The sequence below is a fragment of the Oreochromis niloticus genome, linkage group LG14 (genome assembly GCF_001858045.2).
Source record: "Oreochromis niloticus isolate F11D_XX linkage group LG14, O_niloticus_UMD_NMBU, whole genome shotgun sequence".
NCBI lineage: Eukaryota > Metazoa > Chordata > Actinopteri > Cichliformes > Cichlidae > Oreochromis > Oreochromis niloticus.
Window position 1 is genome coordinate 21659371 of NC_031979.2, and position 25367 is coordinate 21684737.

A 25367-nucleotide genomic window follows, 5' to 3' on the forward strand; every position below is an offset into this window, starting at 1 on the left:
AATCAGGCTATTGCTACAGGCTAGTGTTTTCATCATTAAGCCTGTCTTAATCACCACCATCCTTTCTGTACACTGGCACAGATTCACAGTTTAGTGTTCTGCATGCCATGTGCAGAGGGTGTGTTTTTGATGCCTGGCGCCTGCATGTGACAGTTCCATCGGCTCTGTGCAACCCTCCACTCCTTGCCGTCTCATAGCATCTGTGGCGTTGTTCTTTAAAAGGCCAGCGGCAACTCGCTATGTATCCCCTTCAATGCAGCTCCGAGTCAGTCCTCCTTACAATCGCCCCGTGATTTTTAAAGCTGTGGCTGAACAGTGAAAAACTGGCCTAATGTGGCTGAACAGAGCACCAGACAAGTTTATTTACTCACCCTGCTTTAAGTATTTGTTGAACAGGACAGATGTCAGCTGTGAATTGTCAACATGTGAAAAAAATTGAAAAAAATATTTGGTTTTTTTTGTTTGTTTTAGATTTATTAGTATTTTTATACCACTGCTTAAAATTAGGAATGTGACTATATCCGAATGTCAAATCTTGATAATAATGACTAAAAAAATTCTCTCTTGAGTTCAGTTAATGAATTCTGATTCTATAGAGAGTGACTATAAAGAATAATAGAGAATAAAGAATATTATAATAAAGAATTTCCACACATTTAAGATATATTTTAGGTTGTAATTTCCAATACCTAAAAGTATTCACCGCCTCACCGCCAGCATTGTTAGCTCAGTGTTCCACATTCCTTGTTACTTTTCTTAAAATGTATTCATTACCTTAGTTAATTAATCTCCAAAATAAGTAATTTGTTTTATTATTTGTCACGCATAATTACCCACAGTTCTATAAACTGAGGCAAAACAATATCCTAGTGAGGACAACTGTACAATCTTACTTTTCGTGATTACATTCAAAGTTGAAAACCGTCTGAAAGCGGCGTCCCCATGTTCATCACAGCGATTCTCCTGCAGGAACGTGAACAGGTAAAAATACAGACTCCAGAGCTACAGGCCTGACTGTTCTTCACAGCCTTTGTTATGTGTTGAAGGACTCCAGCTGCTGGTCTGGTGCTGGCATGCACTCACTTTGGGATCTTCTCTAGCTTTGTCTTAATGTTCTGTTTGTCAAAGAATCGACATTATGTGGAAACATTCAACATTGTGTTAGCAGCATAATGCAGTTGTTTGTATCCTGGATGTAGTTGGTACTTTTACTACTGCATTCTTATTTTTTCATGTGCAATAAAAATCAACGCAGTGCCCGAATCCCCACTCCTCTATAGATGCAGACTTTGCCACCCTTTTCCTAAAAACTAAAATTCACTAGCTGGGCCCACGTCCTCATTTTAGGTTTGACAACGTTTTAGTAGGTAAAGGTGAATGGCTTGGACATGAATTGAGCTGCGGTTTGGGGAAGGCCTTGAAGGGGACTGGCGATGGCTCCCGGGCCTGGCAGATCCCCATGTACTAAATAGAAGTGAAGAAGTTACAGAATTGAAAACAAGGAGGGAGGGAGGGTGGGGCACGTAAACGAGAATAAACAGCTTGCAGAACTGGGGGAACCTATATAGATGACAACCGGAAGGAGCGTGTTTAGAGGTGTGGTCCCACTCCTGAAATTCCGATACATAATCTCCAATTAGATGTGAAAAACATTGCAGTTAACTAAAATAAAAGTAAAAACTAGACTTTTGAAAACAAATGCAAACTAACTGAAATGATATTGTGAATTTGGAAACCCAAAACAGAAGTGAGTTTTAGTATCTGTTAGTCTGGTAAAAAAAAATATTATTACAACATTCCCAATGAGGCATTGATGGATGTGTTTATTGAAACTCTGGATGTTCACAAGACTGTGAGGTAATGCTTTCAAAAACTTAAGTGTTTTTATTCTAATATCGATACTTATTTTCCTAAATCTTACCTCTGACATAAGCCCTCTATAAGATAATAATTAAAGAGACTAAATTAAACTAAACATATTAAAAAATTCACTTTGAATGAAGTTAAATTGAATTAAAAATGAAAAGTAAAAATGAAATAAAAAATAAAAAACTAATTAGGAAATTTAAAAAAAAACTATGGTTACTCTGGATTTCAGTACAAGTGCAGGAAGAAAAAGTCCTGTTTGGTGTTTTTATTGTTTCTGTTGATGCATCCTGTAGATAACTGAAGAACCTTCATAACAACATAATTGTAAATGTAATGTAATTACTGAATTTAATGCAATACAGTAACATGTTATTGAAAAGTGTAATGTGATTACAGTAGCACGTTACTTACTGTGTAACATGTTAGACTAAATACCAGTATGTACAGTAGAAAGTAAAGAGAAACACAACAGATAATATTGCAAATATATATAATATTATGAATCTAGTTCCTTAATTTAGAGGGAAGAATAAATGTTTTCAATGAAAATGTAACACATTATTATTAGGACTGTGGGCTGTGTTATAGATTATCTTTACTTCCTCTTCTTACATTGTAATTACATATTACCTTTAAGGGTGTGAGCTCTATTATAGAATATCCTAACCTTTTTCATGATTTGGCTGTTTGGTAGCCATCCTGTGGCACTTTGCTTGACTAAACATTATAAAGACTTTTGTGGACTGGTTGACAGTCTTTGTGGACTAAATTGTATATAAAAAGCTATTTGAGAGATGCAGATTTGAGTAAATTAAAGCATACAAGTAAACTATACCTCTCATATCACAGTTTGTGCAGACTCCCAATGTATGATATCAGCATTCATCTGTAATTTTTAAATATCACTGCTAATATCAGATCTAGGTTGATTAAACTGAAGTGTCCACTGTCACTCTCACCCAGTGTACATCTAGTGACTAATATCAGCTCTTTTCTTCACTTACCAGTGTTCAGGGAGCCCTACACAGTCCGTGTGGCCGACCAGCGTTCCATGCGGGGTAATGTTGCCGTGTTCAAGTGCCTCATCCCCTCAGCTGTCCAGGAGTATGTCAGCGTTGTTTCCTGGGAGAAAGACACCGTCGCCATTGTCCCTGGTAGGAGATTCAGCCATTCATAATCAATGATTCATCAAAAAACCCAAACTAAGACTGCAGACAAAAGCTTCAGGTTCATTTTCCAATTTAAATCCAGGGATGGTTTTTATTTGTTTGTTTGTTTGTTTTTTAAATGTGGTTTGCTTTCAGAACGTAATGGGCTTTCTTGTGATTGTTGATTTCTCTTTATCAATAATAATCAATCTATTTGTGTTTATTTGTGTTGCTGGTACTGGTCCCAGTGAGAGAAGATGACAGAATGCCTCATTCATTCAAAAATAAGGCTGATGAAATGGCCTTTGCCTGACACATTCCCGGCTGCTCAGTCACTGTCACTGCTGTGGTTCAGAGCTGTGTTATGTGGATAAATCAGACATTAGCAGACATGTGCTATTTGTGTTTGTGAGAGAGAGGGAGAAAGTGAGAAAGCAAGAGAGAGAGAGAGAGAGAAAAAGGAGGACCGAGGGGTGTGTGTGGACTGGGGGGGATCTAATTTGATGTTATCACAGTCACCTAAAAGAGAGCAGCAACACCTCTAGGGCTCTCTTATGTCTGGTGTTGTTCACTCTGCTTCATCTGATCCTCTAAACAAATCATTCACTGTCTAACTGAAGAGTGAAAATATCAGTATGGGCCTCCTGCGTGCTGCTATGCTTGTGCATTGGCACTCGTGTGTATCTACAGTATGTGTTCAGGCTTGTGTTGCAGTGTTAACATTTGCTCCATGGAGCAATGGCAAATTGCAGGGTGTCAGATGAGACTGTTTAGGTCAGATGATACGTATTGTTCTCTGCCCCTTATCTTGCTCTCTGATACAGACTGCCTGTTTCATCTCTCAACACTGTGTGCGAGTGTATCTATAAAGGTGTCTGTGTATTTGTGTGCCTCTCTATATTGCTCTGTCCTTCACACAGGAGCACTCATTGATCCAGCACAACTATAGTAAGTGTGTGTGTGTGTGTGTGTGTGTGTGTGTGTGTGGCCTGAGGGGGGTTTCCAGTCTGGATCGATAAAGCTTGCTGTTGGATTCCCCTCTCTCTTGTCACGGATCCCTCAGTGTGAGAGTGGTGAGACCGGGCCAGTCTGTTTGACTCATAGCTCTGTGTGTGTGTAAGTGTGTGTGTGTGTGTGTGTATTTGCTAAAGCCACTGTATCATGGCTGTGTGCAAGAGCTCAGTGGGAGTATGTTATTGATCGAGTGATGGACGCCTTTGGTAAAACATGCACATATAGACAAGCAAAAGTATGTATGCACATGTACACACACACACACACACACACACACACACACACACACACACACATATTTGAATGAGCAGCTCTTTGAGCTTTCAGCTGTGACCAGTCCATGTTATCCATAATCTTTAAGAAAAAACCTATACATTCCATTGATTTCATTTGAATGAATTATTACTGCATGAACTACAATAATCTGTTTCATTTTCAATAATTGAAACACCATTTTTAAGGTGAAATGATCAGACAGGTTATCAGTTTTCACTATTTTAATGATCACCATCATAACTTTCATGAAGAAATAATTGGAAAGCAACCACATATTTGTTCTTCTCGGATTTTCTCTTGTTCTTATTGTTTTAGATGATTATAAATGGTCGCTTTTACATTTCTGCACATATGAAGATGTCTAATAAGGCGTCTTTAAACAAAATGGTTAATTGATTTTCCAATTATTAAGTAATATAATCATCCTGAAATATCTGAGCTGGCATTTCAAAATACTTGAGAGCTTTCTTGTTTTCCATTTTCCCTTCGCTTCCTTCTCTTCTCTACTTTTTCTCCTCTCTGTCCTGATGAATACGTTTTATTAGTGAGACAGTGCATCTCTTCTTCTTTCTGTCCATCTTTGGCTTGACGTCTCCTCCTCAACTCTTTCCCTCCCTGGTACAGACTGGTGGCCTGTGTCAGCATCGTAACGACACACACACACACACACACACACACACACACACACACACACACACACACACAAACAGAAACACAGAGGGTGCATGTGCAGGCCCCACCCACCCCAGTTGCACTCCACCACGCACCTCATCCATCTATCCATCCACTTCATCTATCAGCTCCTGGTGGCATGTACAGCTTTCAGTCTTTCGATAGCGCTCGAGATGCTCTAGTGGTTTGCCATTTATTAGGGACACTGTATGCCAAGGTATTGGCTTGACAGGATGATACATGTCAAACAGACGGCTGTGTTGGTCAATAAAGCTGAGTTTGAATGGGCTTTGATGAAGAGGCAGGAGGGTGTTTGCTGACAGCTGGCCTCACTGTGAGACGACCCTGCCTGGGTGTCATGTCACTATTTGACAGCCAAATCTGTTTGCGTTGAGGCCTGTTCGTGGAGCGATTTGTGGGGGAGTAGACAGATAGATAGACAGGCAGACAGTCAAACAGAGCGGAGCTTTGCGTGTTGACTGGCTATCGTGGATTTTACTCCCTTGTCATATTCCTCCCCTTCTCGTGCTACTTCTCTATCTAGCCATGCCTCTCCCTTTAATTGATGGTTTGCTGGTGTTGCTGTCGGTTAGAAAATTAACATTTGTTTGCTTGTCAGTTAGGGAACTGAAAGAGTATGCTCTGACAGCCATGTGTACGAAGGAACTTCATCCTTGTGTATGTGTGAATGTTTGCGTGTCACTTTGTTAGTATCGCTCTCCTCCTCCAGTTGGAGCTTAAAACATTGTGAGTTTTATCTGGTCACCATGGTAACGGGTGCGATCCGACGGGCGGAATGAGGAAGGTGTGAGGATGCATCGCTGCCTGATTTTTATAAGTGCATCACCACGGTTCATCTCCACCTCTATGTGTGTGCATGCACGCACACACATAGAGGACATATCAGCATATGTAGCATCTTTCTTTCTTCATTTCCTGCATTACAAACTGTATAGTCCATCATGCATGGTCTGGATTAGGATAATGAAGCACTGTGTGTGACTTGTCGGTGACACTATGTGCCTGTGTGATATACATATTATTATTAACAAACCTGTTGGCCACTCTGCTAACAGGGACAACAGCCAATATCTAGGAGCTTCCAGTGTAGAAGGCAGATATTTGAGCCAACACTTCCTAATCCGTCCAGCAGAGAGTTTATGAATGCAGGCACATTAACAAAGCTAACTTAAGTGTAAATCACAGACAATAGCCAACGCTTTCAAGATCACATGTCAACAAGTGCAATCCCACTTTTGCTCTCTACCTGCATGCAATCAAACCCTGCTTAAACATGATTGGTTGTTAAAGGTTCAGTTACAAACACACCTTGGATACATATTATGCATGTATTGTTATCGAGAATAGCTAATAACTGACCTAAAGCTGTACAGCAGAACTGTCAAGTATATGTCAGCTTACTTTAAGTATTTTGGAAATGCATGACAAAATTTTACATGTTTACACTGTAAAAGTTTGGGTTCTGTATGGTGTGATCATACTTTTCCTTTGAAAGATGATCAGTTTTTCTCCTGCCGCCCTGTAACTTATACACATTTTCTCACTTGTGTATGTTTTCCTATAATCCCAGAATGTGTCCCTGATTTCTACATCAGGCCTCTGTGGGGGCCATACCACTTGTTGCATGACTCAAACGGACCAAGAAAAAAAAAATGCAATGTGCACACTTAAATGTTAATTTTAATTTTAATAAATGATTTCCATGTGTTTAATTTGTATTTGCGAGAAAAGAAAAGTACACGCATTCAACAATGTCATCAGCATCTGTGATTGGACCATGATATAGACATAACCCCAATCTTGAGGATTTTATGTTTCTTATACACCCGCTTTTAATAATATCACCATAAAGTACTGAAGTTAAAATGGAAATATCAAAGTTTGCCAAAAAAGATTTACAGGAATGGTCTTGATTTTATGTAATAGCTACACATGAAGTCAGTGTAGTCTCTTTAATGTTCCTTTCTTTTGTGAGGAAGCTGAGTCAGTTCTGCAAACTGTACACACTTAGATATAATGTGCTTGCTTCATTAGAGCCAAAAAAACTGCAGCTTATTTGAATTACACATTTACATACTGTGGTTGAATGAACTATTCAGGTGGCATCTGAGTAGCATGCTTCATTAAATGTTAATGAGAACATTGTGAGTCATATTACAGCATTAAACCAGGGTAAGGCATTAAGAGATTAACACACACAATTAAGTTGTTTTCGTTTATCTTAAACAATGTATGGCTTCTGAAAGAACAATCTTTATTAGTATAAGAAAGAAGACAATATTTTTGAAAATTGTATTAGTTTGAACGAGCAAATAGAGTCACAGAACAATACTAAGTGATTGATTAGTTGATATCACGGGAGATAACAACAGAAAGCGTAAACATCAAGGGTGAAGAGGGTGTGGAAAAGTGTGACGTCTGTGTTTTTTGCATTGATTGAGGCTGTTTAATCCCCCTTCTCTTTCACACACACTGCCTCTCTCTCTGTGAAGTGTAGCGTCACCACAGCTGCAGTAGCTTCTGTCCCAGTCTCCATTTTGTAGCCACTCCGCAGAGGACCTGTACTCTTCCTACCCCTCTGTCTTTCCACTTTTAACTTTATCCCTCTCCCGCCCTTCTTTTCTAGAGGCACTTATTAGGAAATAGTGAAGTGACAAAGCATCGTCTTTTTTTCTTCCACTCCATCAGGCCTGAAAGTGAACAACAGATAGGCTGAAAAATGGCAGAATAGGCAGAAAAAGAGAGAGACAAAGTGGCACAAAAGCATGACATGTTAAATTATGCAGATGGGAAAGTGGGCATAGGATGCAGGGATGATGGAATGAGGTGGGTAGGTGTATGAGGACATATAAGGGGTTGGACAGATGGACAAAGAAAGAGGTGTGTGCGCTGAGATTTCCTGCTGTCCCCAGCACCCCAGGGAGGGAGAGAAGGCCAGGGGCTTTAAAGCCAGTGGGGCCTGCCATTAAAGATGCATCTGACAAGTGCTTAATGCTCCCCTACCTCCCCTCTCCCCTCCATTTCTCATTTTTCTCTAGACTTTCTTTACTTATTCCTGTTAGTATCTAACCATTAACCATTACACACATGGTGCACATCTATGTGTGTTTGTCTTTAGAATGGTTACCATTCATACCTAGGGTAAAGGTGGGGGACGAGGGCAGGCAGAGGGGTAACTGTGGAGGGGAAATGGGTGCTGTTTACTTATTGATGTGTGTTTATGGGCTGTGATGTGTGTGTGTGTGTGTGTGTGTGTGTGTGCGTGCGCACGTGTGTCTGTGTGCGTGTGTGTGTGTGTCCGATTCTGGCAGTGATGCATGTTAGGTTGGGTTATTTATTCAGCACTCGTGTTTGGATGTTTTACAGAGAGAACAGGTGCAGAGTGACTCTGAGCTTGCTCTGTTTGAGCGGACTTTGTGTGCGCATGTGTGCGTGCGTGCGTGTGTGTGCTAGCTGTGTCAGTGAGACAGACAGAAAGAGAGTCAGACACAGGGGCATTCACTGCTGTCCAGGCACTGATAGGGCCGCTGTGTTTGTCTTTGTGGATAACATGATTTGAATATTGAAAAGAAATTCTAATTTGTAGATTTCAGATAGATAGACAGCTAGATAGCTAGATAGCTAGATAGATAGATAGATAGATAGATAGATAGATAGATAGATAGATAGATAGATAGATAGAAAGTACATGCTCAGGAACATGGATGTTCTGCATAGAGATTGAAATGGCGGGAGAGATGGAGGGAGATTGAAGGAGGGAGAGAGGGAGGTAGGAAGTGAGAGAGGGTTGTGCACGAGGAGAATTTCAATGGCACTCCAATCATGCAGGCAGTCTCGTTAGCCCAGGGAACATTTGCATAGCGCTTCGGCGAATTCATTTGGCGTTACTCAGAGAAGATGGCTCCCTTTTCCTCTCAGCTAGTTAGTTATTCATTAAGCACAAGGTGTTCAGAAGCACATTCACACGAATTTCTCATGCGTCCGTGTGTGTGTGTGTGTGTGTGTGTTTGTGACCTGTTGACCGGTGTGCCTTTCATGTTACACTGTATGTTCCTTGTTATATAGGCTTTGTTGCAGATCTACCTCCCATGAGGTTTGCATCTTTATGACTGACTGGATACGTGCCCTGGATCCTTCCACGTATATCCTTACAATACTGACTAGGTACATGCCAGCAGACAGAATTGCTGTCAGATATTGTGCCAATTGCAGAGCCGACGTCAGAGCATTACTCATCACCCACCATGATCTCGCCAACAACTTCTTCCTCAAGTAGTGACGCCGGAGCTTTAACTTCGTATATCGCTGCTGCCTTTCTCCTCCTCTTCCATCCCAAGAAGCTAATTAGGGGAAAAAATACATGATAGAGGTTCAGACAATTAGATTTTTACCTCAGATCATCACTAATGGGGAGCATAACTTGCCTAAAAAAGCACGTCACTTGTAAGATTGGTTAGGATTGTGTGTGTTTGTCAGGGGTGGGAGTATGGGTGGTGTCAGTGAGGAAGCAGAGCCAGTAAGTGAAGATGACACACATAATGAAGAATGCAGTGGATGTGTTATTCTAATTATCCCACTGACACCTCCTTGCGATCTAATGTTGTTTGACAGTGCACAAAAACCATGGTGAAGAGCTGCACTTGTATGCACGTTTGTGTGTATGTGTGTGTGTGCTGTGTGTGTGCTGGGTGTGTGTGTGTGTAAGTGCGTGCATTGGAATCTGCAACCAGGAATTTGCAGTGACAGTGTTTGTCACATGTGCTTAAGCTGTAGGGTGAATTCACTTTGTGTGACCTTTCCTTAAGTTGGTCTGCTGCTCATTTTAAGTAGGCAAACGCCATAGTTTGTGCTTGACACGACTTACTTATTCTACCTTTATTTGAAAAAAGAAAACTGCATCATGCATTGGCTTCAAATGGTTGAACTGCACTCTTAAGTAGGTGAGAAAATATGAGCTGGAACTCTTCTTGAAAAATCAAATAGTGTATGATTGGTGAAACCATACAGAAGCCTGTTTTAAGTAAACATTTCAAGCTATTATCTTAAAATTTTAACTAACTCACTCAAACCTCTGAGAAAGTAACTTGAAATTTTAAGTAATTAAGTCAAAATTTGGATATAATAACTGCAAATTCTGTTTTTCTTTTTAATGGCTGAAATAACCTTCCACAAACACCACCGGCTGATTAAACTAAAGAAGAAAACGATTTGGATAATTGATTAATGGTTTCAGTCATTCTTGAGAAAAAATGAAAATACCACAAATTCCTAACAGGTTTTATAGAAGAGGATTTGCTTCTTCTTTGCATCATTGCAGACTTTTAGAAGTTGTGATGTTGTGACAATTTTCTGCTATTTGTGGAAAAATCGGTTAATGATAAAATGTGAGGCTTTATCATTATTGATATTTTTCAGTTCAGCCCTGCTGTGTACAGAGTGCAGTGTTGCCATCAAACACTGAAAATGTTTCATTCGGTGTCATGAATATGATGACTTTGAGGACTGTAATCTCAGCAGATAATGTTGAAGTTGAGTGTCGGCAGGTCAAAAAACGTGTCTAGTCGTTGCACTTTGTGTTAAAGAAAGGCTACATAAGCAAAGGAAAAGAAAGAAAACAGAGCATTCCTATGTGCATCTGTAGTTGTAGACATGCATGTGTTTCTGTGTATTTGTGTTTTTAGTAGTGCGCTGGGGGCAGGGCAATATGAGAGATATCCTGTTCCAACACATCCCCGCTGGAGCTGACTTAATGACCCATGACCTGAAGATGTACATGCTAGGAGAAGAGAGAGGGAGGGTGGAAGGAGGCAGGGTAGCTGAAGAGGAAGAGGAGGAGGAGGAAAGCAGAGGGGTGTGGGACCGGGAACAAAATGGATGAAAATTGGAGCAAATAAAGCAGAAAAGAGATGAAAATGTGTTCTGCTTGATGCATTGCTCTCTATTTCTTTGTCCTTCCAGTCTCTTTCTCTCTCTGGAACACGTCTCGGTCTGACCAGCGTCGTGTCCATCTGCTTGAGGAGCTCCTCCTCTTACCTCTCTTTGTCTGCCTCTGGCACTCTTACTCACTTTTCTGGATCCACTTCTTTTCTCTGAGCTGATAGATCACAGTTAATCAAAGACAGGATGGCGACAGCCAACAGACCCATGACATGCAGCCCACAGTGGACACGGGCAGAGGCAGTAAGGGAAAGACAGAGAGCTTCAAAGTAAAAGGACAGCGAGATAGCCGTAGAATAAGAAGACAGGTGAAACAGGTTAGCACATTTAACCTGCACTTCCTTTTTTTTAGTCCTTCTCAATTTTTCTTTTACCCTTTTTGACACTTGCCATTTTTATTGGATTTCTGGACTTTCCCGCCCTTCCCGCTCTTTCCCTCTAACCTCACATAACCTCTGTCATATCTGTTAAATTCAGATGTGCATCTGCCTGTGTGTGTCTAAGTGCATGAGCGCATGTGTGTGAGCCCACTGATCTCCCTTGTCAGCAGTGCCATCTCTGTGTTTTATTAATAGCTAATCAATGAGCTCTCTGGGATCTATGAGATGGCCCGAGGACTCCCATAAGACATATGCCTCCGTATCAGCGCACACACATCAATAGCTCATAGAAGTCAGTGGAGTGTAACACATTTAGAGTTGGTGTTGTTGTTTTTTTTGTCAATACCTTTTTTTTCTCAAGTTTTTGTTTCGTATTTTAATTTAGCTGCAGCAACAAAGTGGTGCAAGCAGCTCAGATCCATTATAGACCGATTCACATCTGCCCTTCATGTTTCCATATCTGGTTTGTTTGTGTCATAAATGCACTCTCTCTTTCTCACTTTCTGTTTTACCTCTGCCTCCTAGGGTTCTCTTACTGCTTGACTTGACATTTATTCCTCTCAAGCGCTTATCAGGCCCACTTGATCGCCTCTTGTTTTGCATCATTATTTTTCTTCACATTCTGCTATTTTCAGAGTGTCTGCCCTCTTCCTATTCTTCCCTCACCTACCTATTTTCTCTGCGCTCACTTTCTGTACCTTAGCTGTTGGTATTTTGAAAGTGCAGCCTGTTTTTTTTTTCTTTTTTTCATTTTGTTTTTTGTCTGTTTTGTTCATGTGCATAGCCATTGTTTTACGATGCCCAGGGCAATCTGGGTTTTTGTTCCTCTCACTCACTGGGGACATTGTTTGAAAACAGAAATGTGAGTTTCAAATGTCTTTGGAGGAATCCTCCAACTTTTTGCTTTTTCATTTATAAGCACCCAAACTAAATAAAGGATACTGCTATTAATAATCCGATTTTTGGTGTGGTCAACAAACAAAATTAAACATTTTGTTTTAAAAATCCACTTTTAAAAAAGTTAAAAATGCACCTTTTTCAAATATAAGCATTTATCCGTTTTATCCGTAACATAAAGTCATTAAAACTACTACTAAGTCCCCAAAACAGAACCCAGTCCTCCCCAGAATTCACCCCCAGTTAATGGGAATACACTATTGCAGTGTTGTGCACATATTTGTAAATGTGTACAAGTCATTCTGCTTAGTTTGTCGTTACTGTAATGGGTGTATCTGATTTTTCAAACAAAACTCCTGAGTTTTATTGGGTTAAAGTGACAGAACAGAGTCAAAGCCTTTTGTGTAATTGTTGCAGTATGTTTAGGCTAAGCCTTAAGTGTTTCCGTTTAAGTGCTTTGGTTTACAAACTTGCATTTGCAGCACCATCTATAGTAGCTGCCCAGGTGTATTAGCAGCTCACGGCTGACATCATGCCCTTGTATTTCAGCCTACGCTATGCTGAAGTTGTGGACACTATCATATTTCATGTTTCATGCTTCATCTAGCCAACAATTGTGGTGCCAAAATGAATGTAGCCTCTTCTCATGTTTTACTTTTTGGCAAATTTTGCAATTTTGTGGTGTTTTGTGAGCAATGTTTTTCTCTTGGACAGTGACTGTCTGAGCAGTCACTGAAACAGCTTTTGACTTGGCTTAGACTTTATGCCAAGTCAAAAGAACTTTCTCAGCTGTTTTTCAATGCAGTGACACATTTTGTAGGTGGGAAATCACAACTCAAAATTGTGTCCTTTTCAACCTCCAGGTGTTCAATGCACAAAGCCATGAGAAAAACCTTGCTTCCTCCAGGTTTGCTTTGTTGCACATGAGGTAAAGTTAACAATGTTAAGCTAGTAGTGAGAGCTTGAATCAATTGTGACAATACAGCCACGGTTTCAAGTGAGCTAAAGGACTAAATTAATTATCATTCAGCTGAACTCATACGTAGAGAAGCTCTACTTTATTTTTATTGTCCAAAGTGCCATTATGTGGAATAACATCAAGACTTAGAAAGAGCAATACATTGAACTGTTTTTCTTTGAATTTTCCTAGACACTGGAAACTTTCATTTACCAGTTGTCACTGAATGCAGCACAGAGAAACGCGCTGCCATACTGCAGGTCATTTTTTAAAGGAAGCTTTCTTATAACCTGACTATATTTTGTCTTTCAATACTATTCCTACATCCAGCTGCCCTCTGACAAAGAATGTGTGTTTTGGTGTGTGAGAGAACAAGAGAAAGAAGGCAATCTTTTTACATCTAAGCTTAGCTGACTAAGGCTCCCAGAAGACAAAGAAAGGGTGAGAGGAGTGCGGGAAGGGAGAGTATAGTGGAAAAAGAGAATGTAATTTGAATCTCATATACATTTCGGTTGAAAGTCATTCTAGCCTTGGTACATTCTCTCTGGAGTCAGCTTTACACACACACACACACACACACACACACACACACACTCCCCCACCCACACTTGTGGACAAAGCTCTTGTATATGAGCACAGATTGACAGTTGAGTGCTCACACTACAGCTCATTCATCCTTGTTGACTACATCTCTGCAGCCAAGTTGAAAATGAATGATGTGTCAGATGCAGCCTCTCTACAAAATAAAACATATTGTTTTCTATTGTGGCTACAATTGCTTGCGTACAAATACGACATTAAAATCAGAATCAGAATCAGAATCGTGTTTATTGGCCAAGTATATGTGCAGACAAATACAAGGAATTTGGTTCCGGTAGATGGTGGCACACACACACACACACACGTGTCTATATATACATTACACATGCATACACATACATACACAAAGCTGTGTAAACCAACTATAAATAACTAATCTAAACATATACATAAAATACAGAAATGAAATGAGGTGGAATAAAAGCTGGTAAAAAGAAAGAAAGGAAGGAAAACAACCTGTGGGCGCCAAACTTGTTTTTGCGTTTACATTCCTCCAAAACATGTATCCTAAGAAAAACACAGCTGCTTTAAAACTGTGTTAGGTGTCCAAGTGAAAAACTTTAGAAGTTTGACTTTTTAGTCTTTCTGAGCAGTGGCCTTAACTTTTTGGCCTTTTAACAGTATATGTGGAATTTTGGAAAACCAGGAAGTTAATGACACTGTTGTGCCTTAAACCTGCCAAGGCTACATATCAGGCGCTCTTTGCAATGTCCGCACTGTAGACAGATATTTTGACTTAAGCACTCTCACTCACCAATAGCATCCATCCCCAGCATCCCCCCGATTTGCTTTGTGTGTGTGCGTCTGTGTGAGCATGTCTCTTTTTCTCTGCATAAACAGTGTTCTCTTTTCCTTCAGGCTGACAAGCGAATGCCTTGTTTATTTCTGTTGACTGGAAAAAAGATGTCTATTGGTCCCTTATACCTACAATTCTTTCTCATTACCCATCTGTTTTTTTGCAATTTTATACTAACATAGGTGGGAATGATAGAGTAATCAGCTATAGGACAGATGAGAAAAAAAAAAAAAAGAGTTTCATGTTTATTACACAGTTATTAACATTAACATATCTTCATGTTGTGGCAGCTTATATAGACTGTAGTCATGTGGCACTATGGAATGTATGTTGAAAACAGTATATGCAGTTCTATCCGCCTGATACACTGACCTGATAAACTGATCCCCCAATTCATTTGGTATCACCCTAGAGGGTGTGGGTATAAGTGGAACTTGACATCACTTTACTGGGCATGCAATAAATTCTGTTCTGTTTTTAAGAGGGTAAGTGCAGGATAATGTATAACATGCAAAAATGTGATTGCTTTTTTTTTAAAAACACACATTTTTAAAACCTCCATGTGCATACACAGTGTGTTTGCACAAGTAGTTAGGTGCAGATTAGCCAAGTAACTGCTGCTCTGATGCCTGGCATCCCGGATTCAGGTTAGTTTCTGTTGCTATGGAAACGGCATAAACTTCCATGTAACCTCAAGCTGTAGCTATCTAAAGGCATTTAATTGAGCCTATCTTTAGTTCACAATATCTGAATATTATTAAGCAGTTCTCTAATTATAATAGTCCTTAATTCACAATAAAATCAATGCATAAACTGTGAAAGAGCATTGTGGAAGAGTAGCCTGGACACACTGACATAACTAATCAATAGTGGTTCAAAACCAAAGCACAGAGCCCCAATTTTTCTGCAATTCAGACTGAACCACAACAAGCATATTTTACCCACCACGAAAGATTTGAAAGATTTCTGCTTCATACAGAGAAGCACATTGCTGCATCGCGTTTTCTTCTGTTTCTTTTCAAGTCACCAATGAAGAAAGTTAAATCTTCAGTAACAATCTCCATTAAATATTTTCTCTCAAATGAATAAAATTAAAATGTAAAAGCTGGTTAAAAATATGCATTTGTATCAGGTTACAAGTGAGTCCTATCGAAGTGTCGTTGGAGATAACACACTATCTGCAAAATAAAATCTTTATTGTGTTTTCCTAAGCCAGATAAAAAGGCTGTGCTGCTTTTTTCTTTTCTTACTATAAAGTAAATGAAATACTTTATAGTACATCTTCATGTAAACCTTAATTAAGAGGGTATTGATGCTTGAATGGATCAAGATATGGATGAATAGAAACAGTCAGTTGTGCTGCTGAAAATAGTTAGATTAGCTAGATTAGGGTAGTTATAACTGATTTAAAATGTTATATTGTTAATTCATATTAAAAAATTGGATGTCAACTGGGCATCATTTGCATCTAAAAAAATCTAAAATTTCTTCGTCCATCAACAGAAAATGACCCAATTTTTTGGTGTTAGCCATTATTTTAGTTTGGCCTGTATGGAAGCCATCTACCTATTACGTGGATGTTGCACATGCTCAGTGTAGGAGGTGGGTGGGTAATTGTAACATTAGTTGATAACCTCTGAATATGACTGTATGTTTTCCTCTCCAGAAGTCAACAGCGTGTAGCAGTGTTCCACTAATAGGGAGAGTGGCTCTGCATATACGCAATGTGTTGCTGTGCAGGACAGAAGCATTCTGCCACGCTTAGAGTGTGTGTGTGTGTTTGTGTGCTGTGTGTGTCCTATCTGTGGGCTTGAATTTGTACATTTAAGTATGAATATGCATGGTTTTGCATTTGTGTACTTACGCTTTCGCCTGCTTTTTCTTCCATGTGTGCACACTCGAAGTATATGTGGGACAATAATTTTGGACTTTGGGGAGAGAAAGAAGATGAAATAGAGATACAGACTCAAGGAGAAATTGAGAGATAGGAAGAAGAGAGCTAAGAATAAGTGATGAAAGAAAGATGCAGGATAAAGAGGAAAAAAGAAGTTGCCAAGGAGAGATTGATAGAGAGAATAAAAGGCAGAGGAGTACTCTCCAGAGATATGCTGCACATGGGGACCAAAGACACTTTCTGCCACCATAAGCATGTTTAAATTTTGAACAGGCACTTAAGAGGGACAGCACAGAAATGCATATTTCTCAAAGAGGTTCGGAGCAGGCGCTTGTGGGTAAAGCAGTGATTTTTATGAAAGACAAAGAGGTGTTTAAAATAAGGGAGTGAGGAGAAAAGGGGAGAGTTAGAGTGGAAGAAGAGAGGGAAAAGAGAGATGCAGGCTTTCTTAATGGAGGTGTTTTTGCTTCACTAATTTTAAGGCCCATTTAACCGAGTGTGCTTCTTTCTACTCTCCCACTGTCTCTGCCTCGCTCACTCCCCATCCTTCCATCTCACCCTCTCCTCTCTTTCCCTACATCTTCAGTTAATTTAATGAAGGGTTACCCGATTGCTTTTAGCATTAATATTCCAATACCAAGTGATGTAAATAATGAATGCAACCTTCCCCTGTGCTGTCCCTCCATCTCTCTCACTCTCTGGATGATGTTGAGCCCCATCTGTCGTCTCTGCGGTGGCACAGAGCACTCCCCAAGGATGAGAGGGAAAAGTGGGATAAGAGGGCAGGGCGAGAAAAGGAGGGAGGGGAGGGCGAAGGGTGAGAGAAGGTGTGTCTAGATGGAGCATCGCTGAGATTTTGTGGTTGTGGTTTTGTTTCAGTATGAATAGAAGATTTGTTTTACACATCTGAATTTAGTATCACAGCTGATCACTACACTGTGGGCTTTAAAGGTCTCCAGCTACAGACCTGGATTCCAGGTCCAAGAGATTTCTGAGGGTTTTGGATTCATTTTCACATGCAGCACACAGTTGTTTCTTTAACTTACCCGATTTGGGCAATATCCAGTCTTTTATTTGAGAATAATTATTGCAGTTATAGTAGGATAGTTGATTTTTTCAGATGCTTAAAGAAAAGTTCATATTTTGCAAAGACAGTTCTCTCTCAAGAGAGAACTTCAATGTGTTGAGCTCTCATTTTTGAGTCTCCTAAACATGCAGAGAAGTGTAGGAGGTACAACGAACATGATGGGCAAGAGTTGTTAATTTTTCAGTGAATAGAGATTAAATTTAGGGCTAAAATAGTATTTATATTGGTGTGTATGTCAGTGGTTTTTGTTCATTTACCCAAATAGGAAGAGTTCCAACTGTAAAGACGTTACCTGTAATCCAACAACAATGAATGTGCAACTGTGGCTGTGTTTTCGTGTTTGGTTTAGCCTGTGACTGATCTCACAGCTCACCAGGAACTACAGTTCTCTCTGATATCCTCCCCCTTCATTTCCTCTGATCTGTACATTTGTGAAAAACACTCATAATGCCTCACCATGAAATATGATCAAATTCACACCCACCTAAATGTTTTCCTTTGACTTTGTATATGATATCACCGTGTCTAACATTTGAACGTTTTGCCTTTATTGAACCAGAAAGTGAAACTCATGAGATCAAGAGTTTCTTCCATCAGCAGCATTAACCTAGAATGTTTTTCTCTCTGATTTCACTTTAAGATAGACAAGCCTGGCCAATCCCTGTGATTAAGGTAAAAATAAAAGAGTGACAGTGAGTCTGTTGATGACAAGTTCAATTTAATATGTGCATTATAATGTTAAACATTTCAGCACAAGGTCTAATCTATGCTAGGAAGCTTTTTAGTCACAAGAGAGGGTGAAGAAGAAGATACTGTGAAAAAAGGGAAGTTGGAGAGCTGGTGTCTGGTTTAGACTGCAGGCCTCTTGCAAACTAGTAATGAGTGGAGCTAATTAATTTAGACTCTGCCAACAGATGGCTAAAGCCACATGGCAGCCACTAAGGGAGGTACTCCTCTTTCCTCTCACTCTCTGTTTCTCTTTTCCTTTAACTGTCTCTGTCCATTTCTTGAGCCGCACTCATTGTTAGCCCCTATGTTTCGTGTGTGTGTGTGTGTGTGTGTGTGTGTACATGTATCTTCGAAGTTGTCACTGGCAGCCAGAGTATTTGATCGATCTTCACTGAGCAAAGGCCTCTGGAGTAGACATGGGAGCTTTCAGGCTATTAAGCAATTATACACTCTCAAGGTGGTCACCTCAACCTTTAACACAAAGAGAGAGTGAGAAAGTATTTTTCTAGGTATGCATTTGTTCCTGCAGGCAGAGGAGACTGAATGGAGGGATGAAGAAAAGGCAGATGGAGAAATGGTGGGAAAGGATTTTGGTATTAATGGCTACATTTGTCTGCAGCTTCGCTTCCTCGTGTAAACACGACTCCAGCATCATATTGTGACCTCACCCCACTCATCTACCACCACACACATACATACACAGCCACTTACCACTTAAATCTACTTCTCTCACAATACCACCACACACACACAGAAGCCACACTACAACCACTCTGGTGTTTCTGCAACCAAAGCCATTTCTGAGGAGTTTCCCTGAGTACTTGAGCGGGAAAACACATTAAAGTTTAACTCGTTGAGGAAATAAGAAGGAAGGAAAGGAATAAAGGGGACAGTATTGTCACACATGCTATTCTTCCCTCGCTACCCTCTCACTCTCTGCGGTTCACTTTTCTTTTTCTTTGCTAAATCAGAAGGCTGAAGAATTCAAAAGGGATAAAGAGAGGAGACGATCAGGTATTGGGAAGAATATTGATATTCAGTAATAAGTCTGTCCCACTATGATGCATTATTCTATTCCACATTTTACGCAACTGAATCGGTGTTTAGCCACTCGAAAAGAACCTGCTGTCCACTGTATAGTGCTGAGAGAAGTGTAAGTAGTAAAAATTACATGTCTTTATTTCAACCCCTCCCTTCCAATAATGGATTTCCCCTTTTCTGCCGGACGACAAATGTCTCAGGGTGCAGAAACATAAACAGATAAAAAGTGAGGGAGGGAGCAGAAAGAAAAAAAGGGGGAGAGAGTAGAGGACAGATGGGGTAGCTGGCAAGCACGTGGCACACTTTGCATGGGAGTGTGTGTGTGAGTGTGTGTGAGAGAGACACAATAGTGGTAATTATCCTAGCCGTTGAGTGCACAGAGAGCTTGGCAGTATAGGGTCTGAAGGGGGGGTGGAGGGAGAGAGGGATAGGCAGTCAAACAGTAATATAATCATAGTCCTTTGTGTGAGCGAGAGCAGAGGGCAGCTCAGTGTCAGCTGTTATTGAGTGCTTATCCCCTAACGGCCTCCCCTACACGCAAACACACGTACACAAATGCACACAATGTACAGCCATGCCGATGAAATCGCACTATTCATGCATTCGTGCTCAGCCACTTTCACACGTCGGTTGCCTGCAAATCCATCAGTCACAGACGAACAATGTGCATTATTTAAGCCAAACATTATGGCTAATCTGACATGCAGTGAAGGGTTCCCCGTTGTTGCGACAGGTGACAATTTGAGTTGCTAATACAAAGCTTAATCACTATGGTAACTAGTGTTAATGCTTGAGTTGTCTTAACTACTGCGCGCAATGCAAGCTTTGTTCATTCATCATCTGCTTCTCGTTTACCTACTGTGCAGGAAATCTGCAATCCCTTCTGTTTTTGGAGGAAGTCAACATCTCTAATACTGTATGTGTGCGCTTGTGCTGATAACATGGGGGCATGTAATGCACATTTTATGGGCACTTCTCTTCGAATCCTTTACAACAGAGGAATCAATAATTGAAAAAGTAGTCAATTAAATCCCAAATAAGACACTCATACACAGCTGTATTCTTAAAATAAGGAGAACAAACATGTTAAAATAATGGGCCTGCGACGACATCGAGTTTTGTGTAGGGGGGTTAACAGCAGCAGTTAAACAGTGTGGTATGGAAGCATGTTTAGGACTCATAAATAATTCTCTGGCCTGGTCTTGATCCTTCAGCCCAGAGGAAATCCCACAGCAGACTAGATAAAATGCGCAGGACACATCTTAGACTTGACCTTCTACTGTATCCTCACACAAACACACTGAAGCCTCCTTAGACATCTTTCTTTCAACGTGGCCTCTTTCTGTCTTTTGACCCTCACTTACTCTCTCTTTCTCTCTCTGTTCCAGCTCTGCGGGGATCGGCTTAGCTTCTGCACATCCTTGATGATAAATAAATGTTTCGCTTTGTCTCCACATCAATAATGCAGACTTACTTTAAGTGCTGCTTTGGGGGCTTATATTCTCTGTCTTTTCCCTCTGTTCTACCCTCTCCCGCGCTTCTTTCCTCACCTCCATTCTTCCATCCGATAGAAGACAAGAGGCAGAGAGGGAAAACTTCGAAAAGCACTCAGAACCTCCTCCAGTCTTTCAAGGACTACCTGTGGCTTTGAGAGAGAAAAGCATGGGTTTACTAAAGCAACAGGAGAGGACCACAAAAAAGGAGATTAAAACAGATTTTGATTTATGAAAAATTATTATTATTTATTGAAAAGTGGGGGGAAAGGCAAATATTCATTCAAACCTGGTGTGTTTTGACTAAAAGAATCAGCTCAGCAGCTCTACTCAAACACAAAAAAATAAGGCTTTTTGGAAGTGTGCAGAGAAAAACATGATTTTTACAGATATAATATATTCCTAAGTTACAAGCCAAAAAGTTACATTATTGGGCTCCTGATTTACTGATCTGCTGTCCTGCAGAAACACACTCAACTATTTAGGTTCAGTTTTGCTTAAGCTGGATGGTTTCTGTAATGTGTGTGTATTATGTACTGGGCTCAATCAGCAACACAATCATCTGTGGCATAAGATATTTTTTTATCTTATCTTCAAAAGATGCAGCTCTAACTGTCATGTAGATCTGGCAATAGATTATACAGTACTTTCTAGACTCATGACACAAGAAATTTGATACTTTATGCAAGGACCAGTCCAAGCTGATTTCACAGCCTGTCTGAAATCACACTGTCTACAAGTGTCTTCAACTTCTCATCATATGTTAATGATGTCCTTTTTGATGACCTACCTCACGTTACCTTGTCATTTATCCTATTATTAAACTTCTTATCTCTTCATTTGACTGAATATTTCCAGGGAATTTCTTTATTGGAAGATAGTTGTAGCTGTTTCCTATCATACTGAAACCAGTACTGGAGCTTGTGCTAATTGTTGTACTCATTTTAAGCAATTCTGTGTAAGAGCACACATCTAAAGAGAGACTACACTTAATTAAATTCCAATACAAGAAGAGAATTAGTCCATAGGAGTGAAGGCAGGTAATCAAAAGGAAAGAAAGGAGTGAAGGATTTCGCAGTATAAATGAATCACCTGATTAAAAAACCAGATAGTGCTGTGACACTGCAAAGACACATCTGCATGATATGTCTTGTATGCACGTGTGTACTTTATATCCATGTGCAAACATAAGCCCATATATGTTTAAATAATAGAGAACCTTTGGTTTATGGGAGGGCATAATCTCCCTTATTTCAACTATGACTGCCTGATTCTCACTGCAATCTAGGCTGCTTTCAAGTCTTATACTCCTAGTGCATGGAGAGTATCGAGATGTCATGGTGACTGACTACAGTGCAACCAGGTATCATGGCAAAACGTGTAATAGACACGCTGATCCACCGTAGGCATTTTACGCTTTGTCTCCCCAAAATGAATCGATTAAGCTAGGGGACTGATATGGATATACATGTAAATGTGTTAATAATTTCTGTTTAAACACTTTATCGTGATTATTATTTTCATGTTGTCTTGAAAAAAATATCTCCCTCTGCCGTTACTGCAGATTACTGCAACTTCTGCATGCGTGCACATTTCACATTTTGGAGAGGCAGAGCGTGAAATGGACACCGTGGATCGGCGTGTCTGTTACACGCTTTGTCATGATATATATCAGGTTGTACAGGGAGCTGCTATTGATATGTAAGTATCAGGTTACTACACTGAGCCCAATTTATGCCAGTTATACTAAACAAATTAAAACACGTCCATAAGATTAGGGTTGAAAAAACTGAAGGAGATAAAATTATTGAGATTTGTTGATCTTAGATTGATAGTTACTGACAATTTGGTATTGGGTATTGTTTCAAAAATCAAACCATAGGATATCCCTAAGCAAAAAAATGGGCTTTAAAGGCAAGGAAACCCCAAGAGAGTGGCGTCTACAACAGGCTTTCATTGGTCAAGACAATTAAGACAATGAAGCCCATGTCTCATCACCATAAAGTCACTCAGAGCACTGGGAGTGTTAAGGGGCGTAACAATAACATGGCGCAAGGCACTCATTGCCTTATTAGCAACAGCCATAGCTGCTGTAACTATGCTGTAACTATATGTACTATACATACATCCATTTTACTTTATCTAAACTGCAGGATAATACTGTACATAGACGTAGCCTGTAAATGTAACCTGACAGTAAAAAAATGCCTGAAAAAGTGTGTCAGTATTTGGTGAAACAAGCAGCAGTGTGTGTGTGTGTGTGTGTGTGTCTGTGTGTGTGTCATTGTAGCCTATGAGTTTCTGGGTAAGGAGCTGCTGTGTATCAGATGTGATGTGCAGTGTATGCTGTGTGTCACAGCAAAACAGCTGTTCTTGCACAGAGCCGTTGGGCACCTGTGTGTGTGTGTATGTGTGTGTGTATGGGGGCAGACTGCCTCGTATCGCTGTCACTCACAGAGACAGAGAAAGACACTGATGTTGGTTCACACTGACACTTATTTGACTCCACTGTCCTTAACTCTTACCCTGCTCCAGGCAGATATCTGCGTTCTTGTGTGTCGTACAGTCATATCACATCAAACCGTGGCACCCAAACACTGGCCTACAGCCCATTCCTCTGCTCCACAACATTTTTTGCCTCTCCCACTATATTTGCCCTCATTTTTTTCTTCTCTCCTATCCCTGTTTCATCAAAATACCTTACTAAATACTTACATTTAAAAGCTTTATGGTCATTTTATATTGATTTGTTTTGACCTGAGTCACATGGTGGGTTTAAGGCGTGGTTGGTCTTATCTGATTTCAGTATTGAATCCAGCGCTCATTGGACTGTTTAGTCAAAAATAATTTTACTCCTGCACATGAAAAAACAAAAACAATATAAAATAAAATATATATAAACTGGCAATATAGATTGCACAATGGAGCAGAGCCACATATTGTACATGTTTAACTACATGCTTTTTATTTACTTTAAAGTTTTTAATTAATTTTTTATCAGTATGTGAAAGAGGTAAAGTCAAGGAAACCCCGATCTCTTATAAAAGCAAAAATAGATGATAATGACTTTGAACTAACACAGGGCCAATCATCACCCTCTAAGTCAACAAAGGGTTTGATGTTTACCTGAGTAAGCAGAACATGGATTTTTTTTCTTACAAAAAAATGTGTTTTTGTTACAAAAATACTGTCTCTGATGGGGCTGTGCTCTGAATTCATAGGGTTAGGTCACAGCACACACACACACACACACACACACACGCACACACACGCACACAGTCAGCAGTCATGTTCTGCCAGCACTTCTTGTAATCCCTCAGACAAATTACAGCGTCTTCTCCTCCTCTTCCTTTCTCCTCCTCCACCTCACTCACTCTACTCTCTCCTTCCAGCTGCAATTGGATTTGGATAAAGATGGCTTTTCCTTTTCTTCTCTATTCTTCCCTGCTTTGGCTAAAGAGGGATTTGCCCGGGGAGATTACACACAGACGCAGACATACCTACGTGCATGTTCACAGACCACAGCAGGGAGACATTGTATTTGAGGAAAAACATCTTTGCTAACAAACAGCCCCCACCCCCACCCCTGCCTCCCTCACCCTCTACCTCTCACACCCACCCCGCCTGCACTACAGCGACAAGCTTCAAAGCCAGAGGTCAACAACCTCTCTTGCCTTCTCTGTCTTTCACTGCTTCTCTCGCACACAGTTGGTCTTTACGACTATTTAACTCCTTTGCACAACTTTTTCTGTCGTTCCCGTCTGTTCTTTTACACACTATCCTTGCATTGTTCTCTGTACATCCTGCAGTCAATCTTCCACTTCATCTTATAATTTGTCTTCAGTGCTCTTCTTCAGGCAGAGGAATTGGCCTTACCACAGTGTAATGTTAACTCTGAGCCCCCCGCAGAGGACTGCTTTCTTAAAGAGCAGGGGCTGACTTCCTGTCTTTCAGCCGTGAGCGGTTAAACTGACGGTCACTGTGGACTTATGAATTGTTTGTTTGTGCTTTTGTGAGTTCTATTCTAGTTGTGCCATGTGATGAAGGAGACTGAATGAATGCGAATATCAGTAACCGATAACTCAGCCATTTTTCAGGGCACAGAAGCACACAGTATTAGGCTATCATGACACACAGAAACAGAAAATATGCCCCCAGGGACTAATTTGTGTCTGTGTATGTGTATGTGTTGGAGTAGGGGGCTGGTGGTGCTGTGACTGAATAATTGAAGGGTGGAGGCAGCAGATGGTCTTTAACCCTGAACCCCAGACAAGACAACAATCAATATTTAAGCAGAAAAGAAGCGATGCATTGCACGCATGCACACACAGAGGCCGGCGTGCACTATGTGTAAACTCAGTGACACTTTCTTATGAGAGACAGGGCATGGATGTCACTGTGCATGATATATAGAGTTTGCTTTTCTGCATGTAGCGAGGGAATACATATGTGTGTGTGTGTGTGTGGTGTACATCCAAGAGGTAAAGACTTTGTGTAAAATGTGTTTATTTTCCAAGTGATTTTTTCCACATCAGAGTGTCAGGGTGTAGTTTTT

At 40.3% G+C, this 25367-nt stretch overlaps 1 protein-coding gene across 1 annotated transcript in view; it reads left to right on the plus strand.

Annotated features, from left to right (window-relative positions):
* The window catches only part of dscaml1 (Down syndrome cell adhesion molecule like 1), a 97834-nt gene that overhangs the window by 16388 nt on the left and 56079 nt on the right, over window positions 1-25367 (plus strand). The window contains exon 3 of the mRNA XM_025898302.1: window positions 2877-3023. Within this exon, the coding sequence (XP_025754087.1) occupies window positions 2921-3023 (103 nt within the window). The 5' untranslated portion in view covers window positions 2877-2920. The remainder of the gene's footprint in view (window positions 1-2876; window positions 3024-25367) is intronic.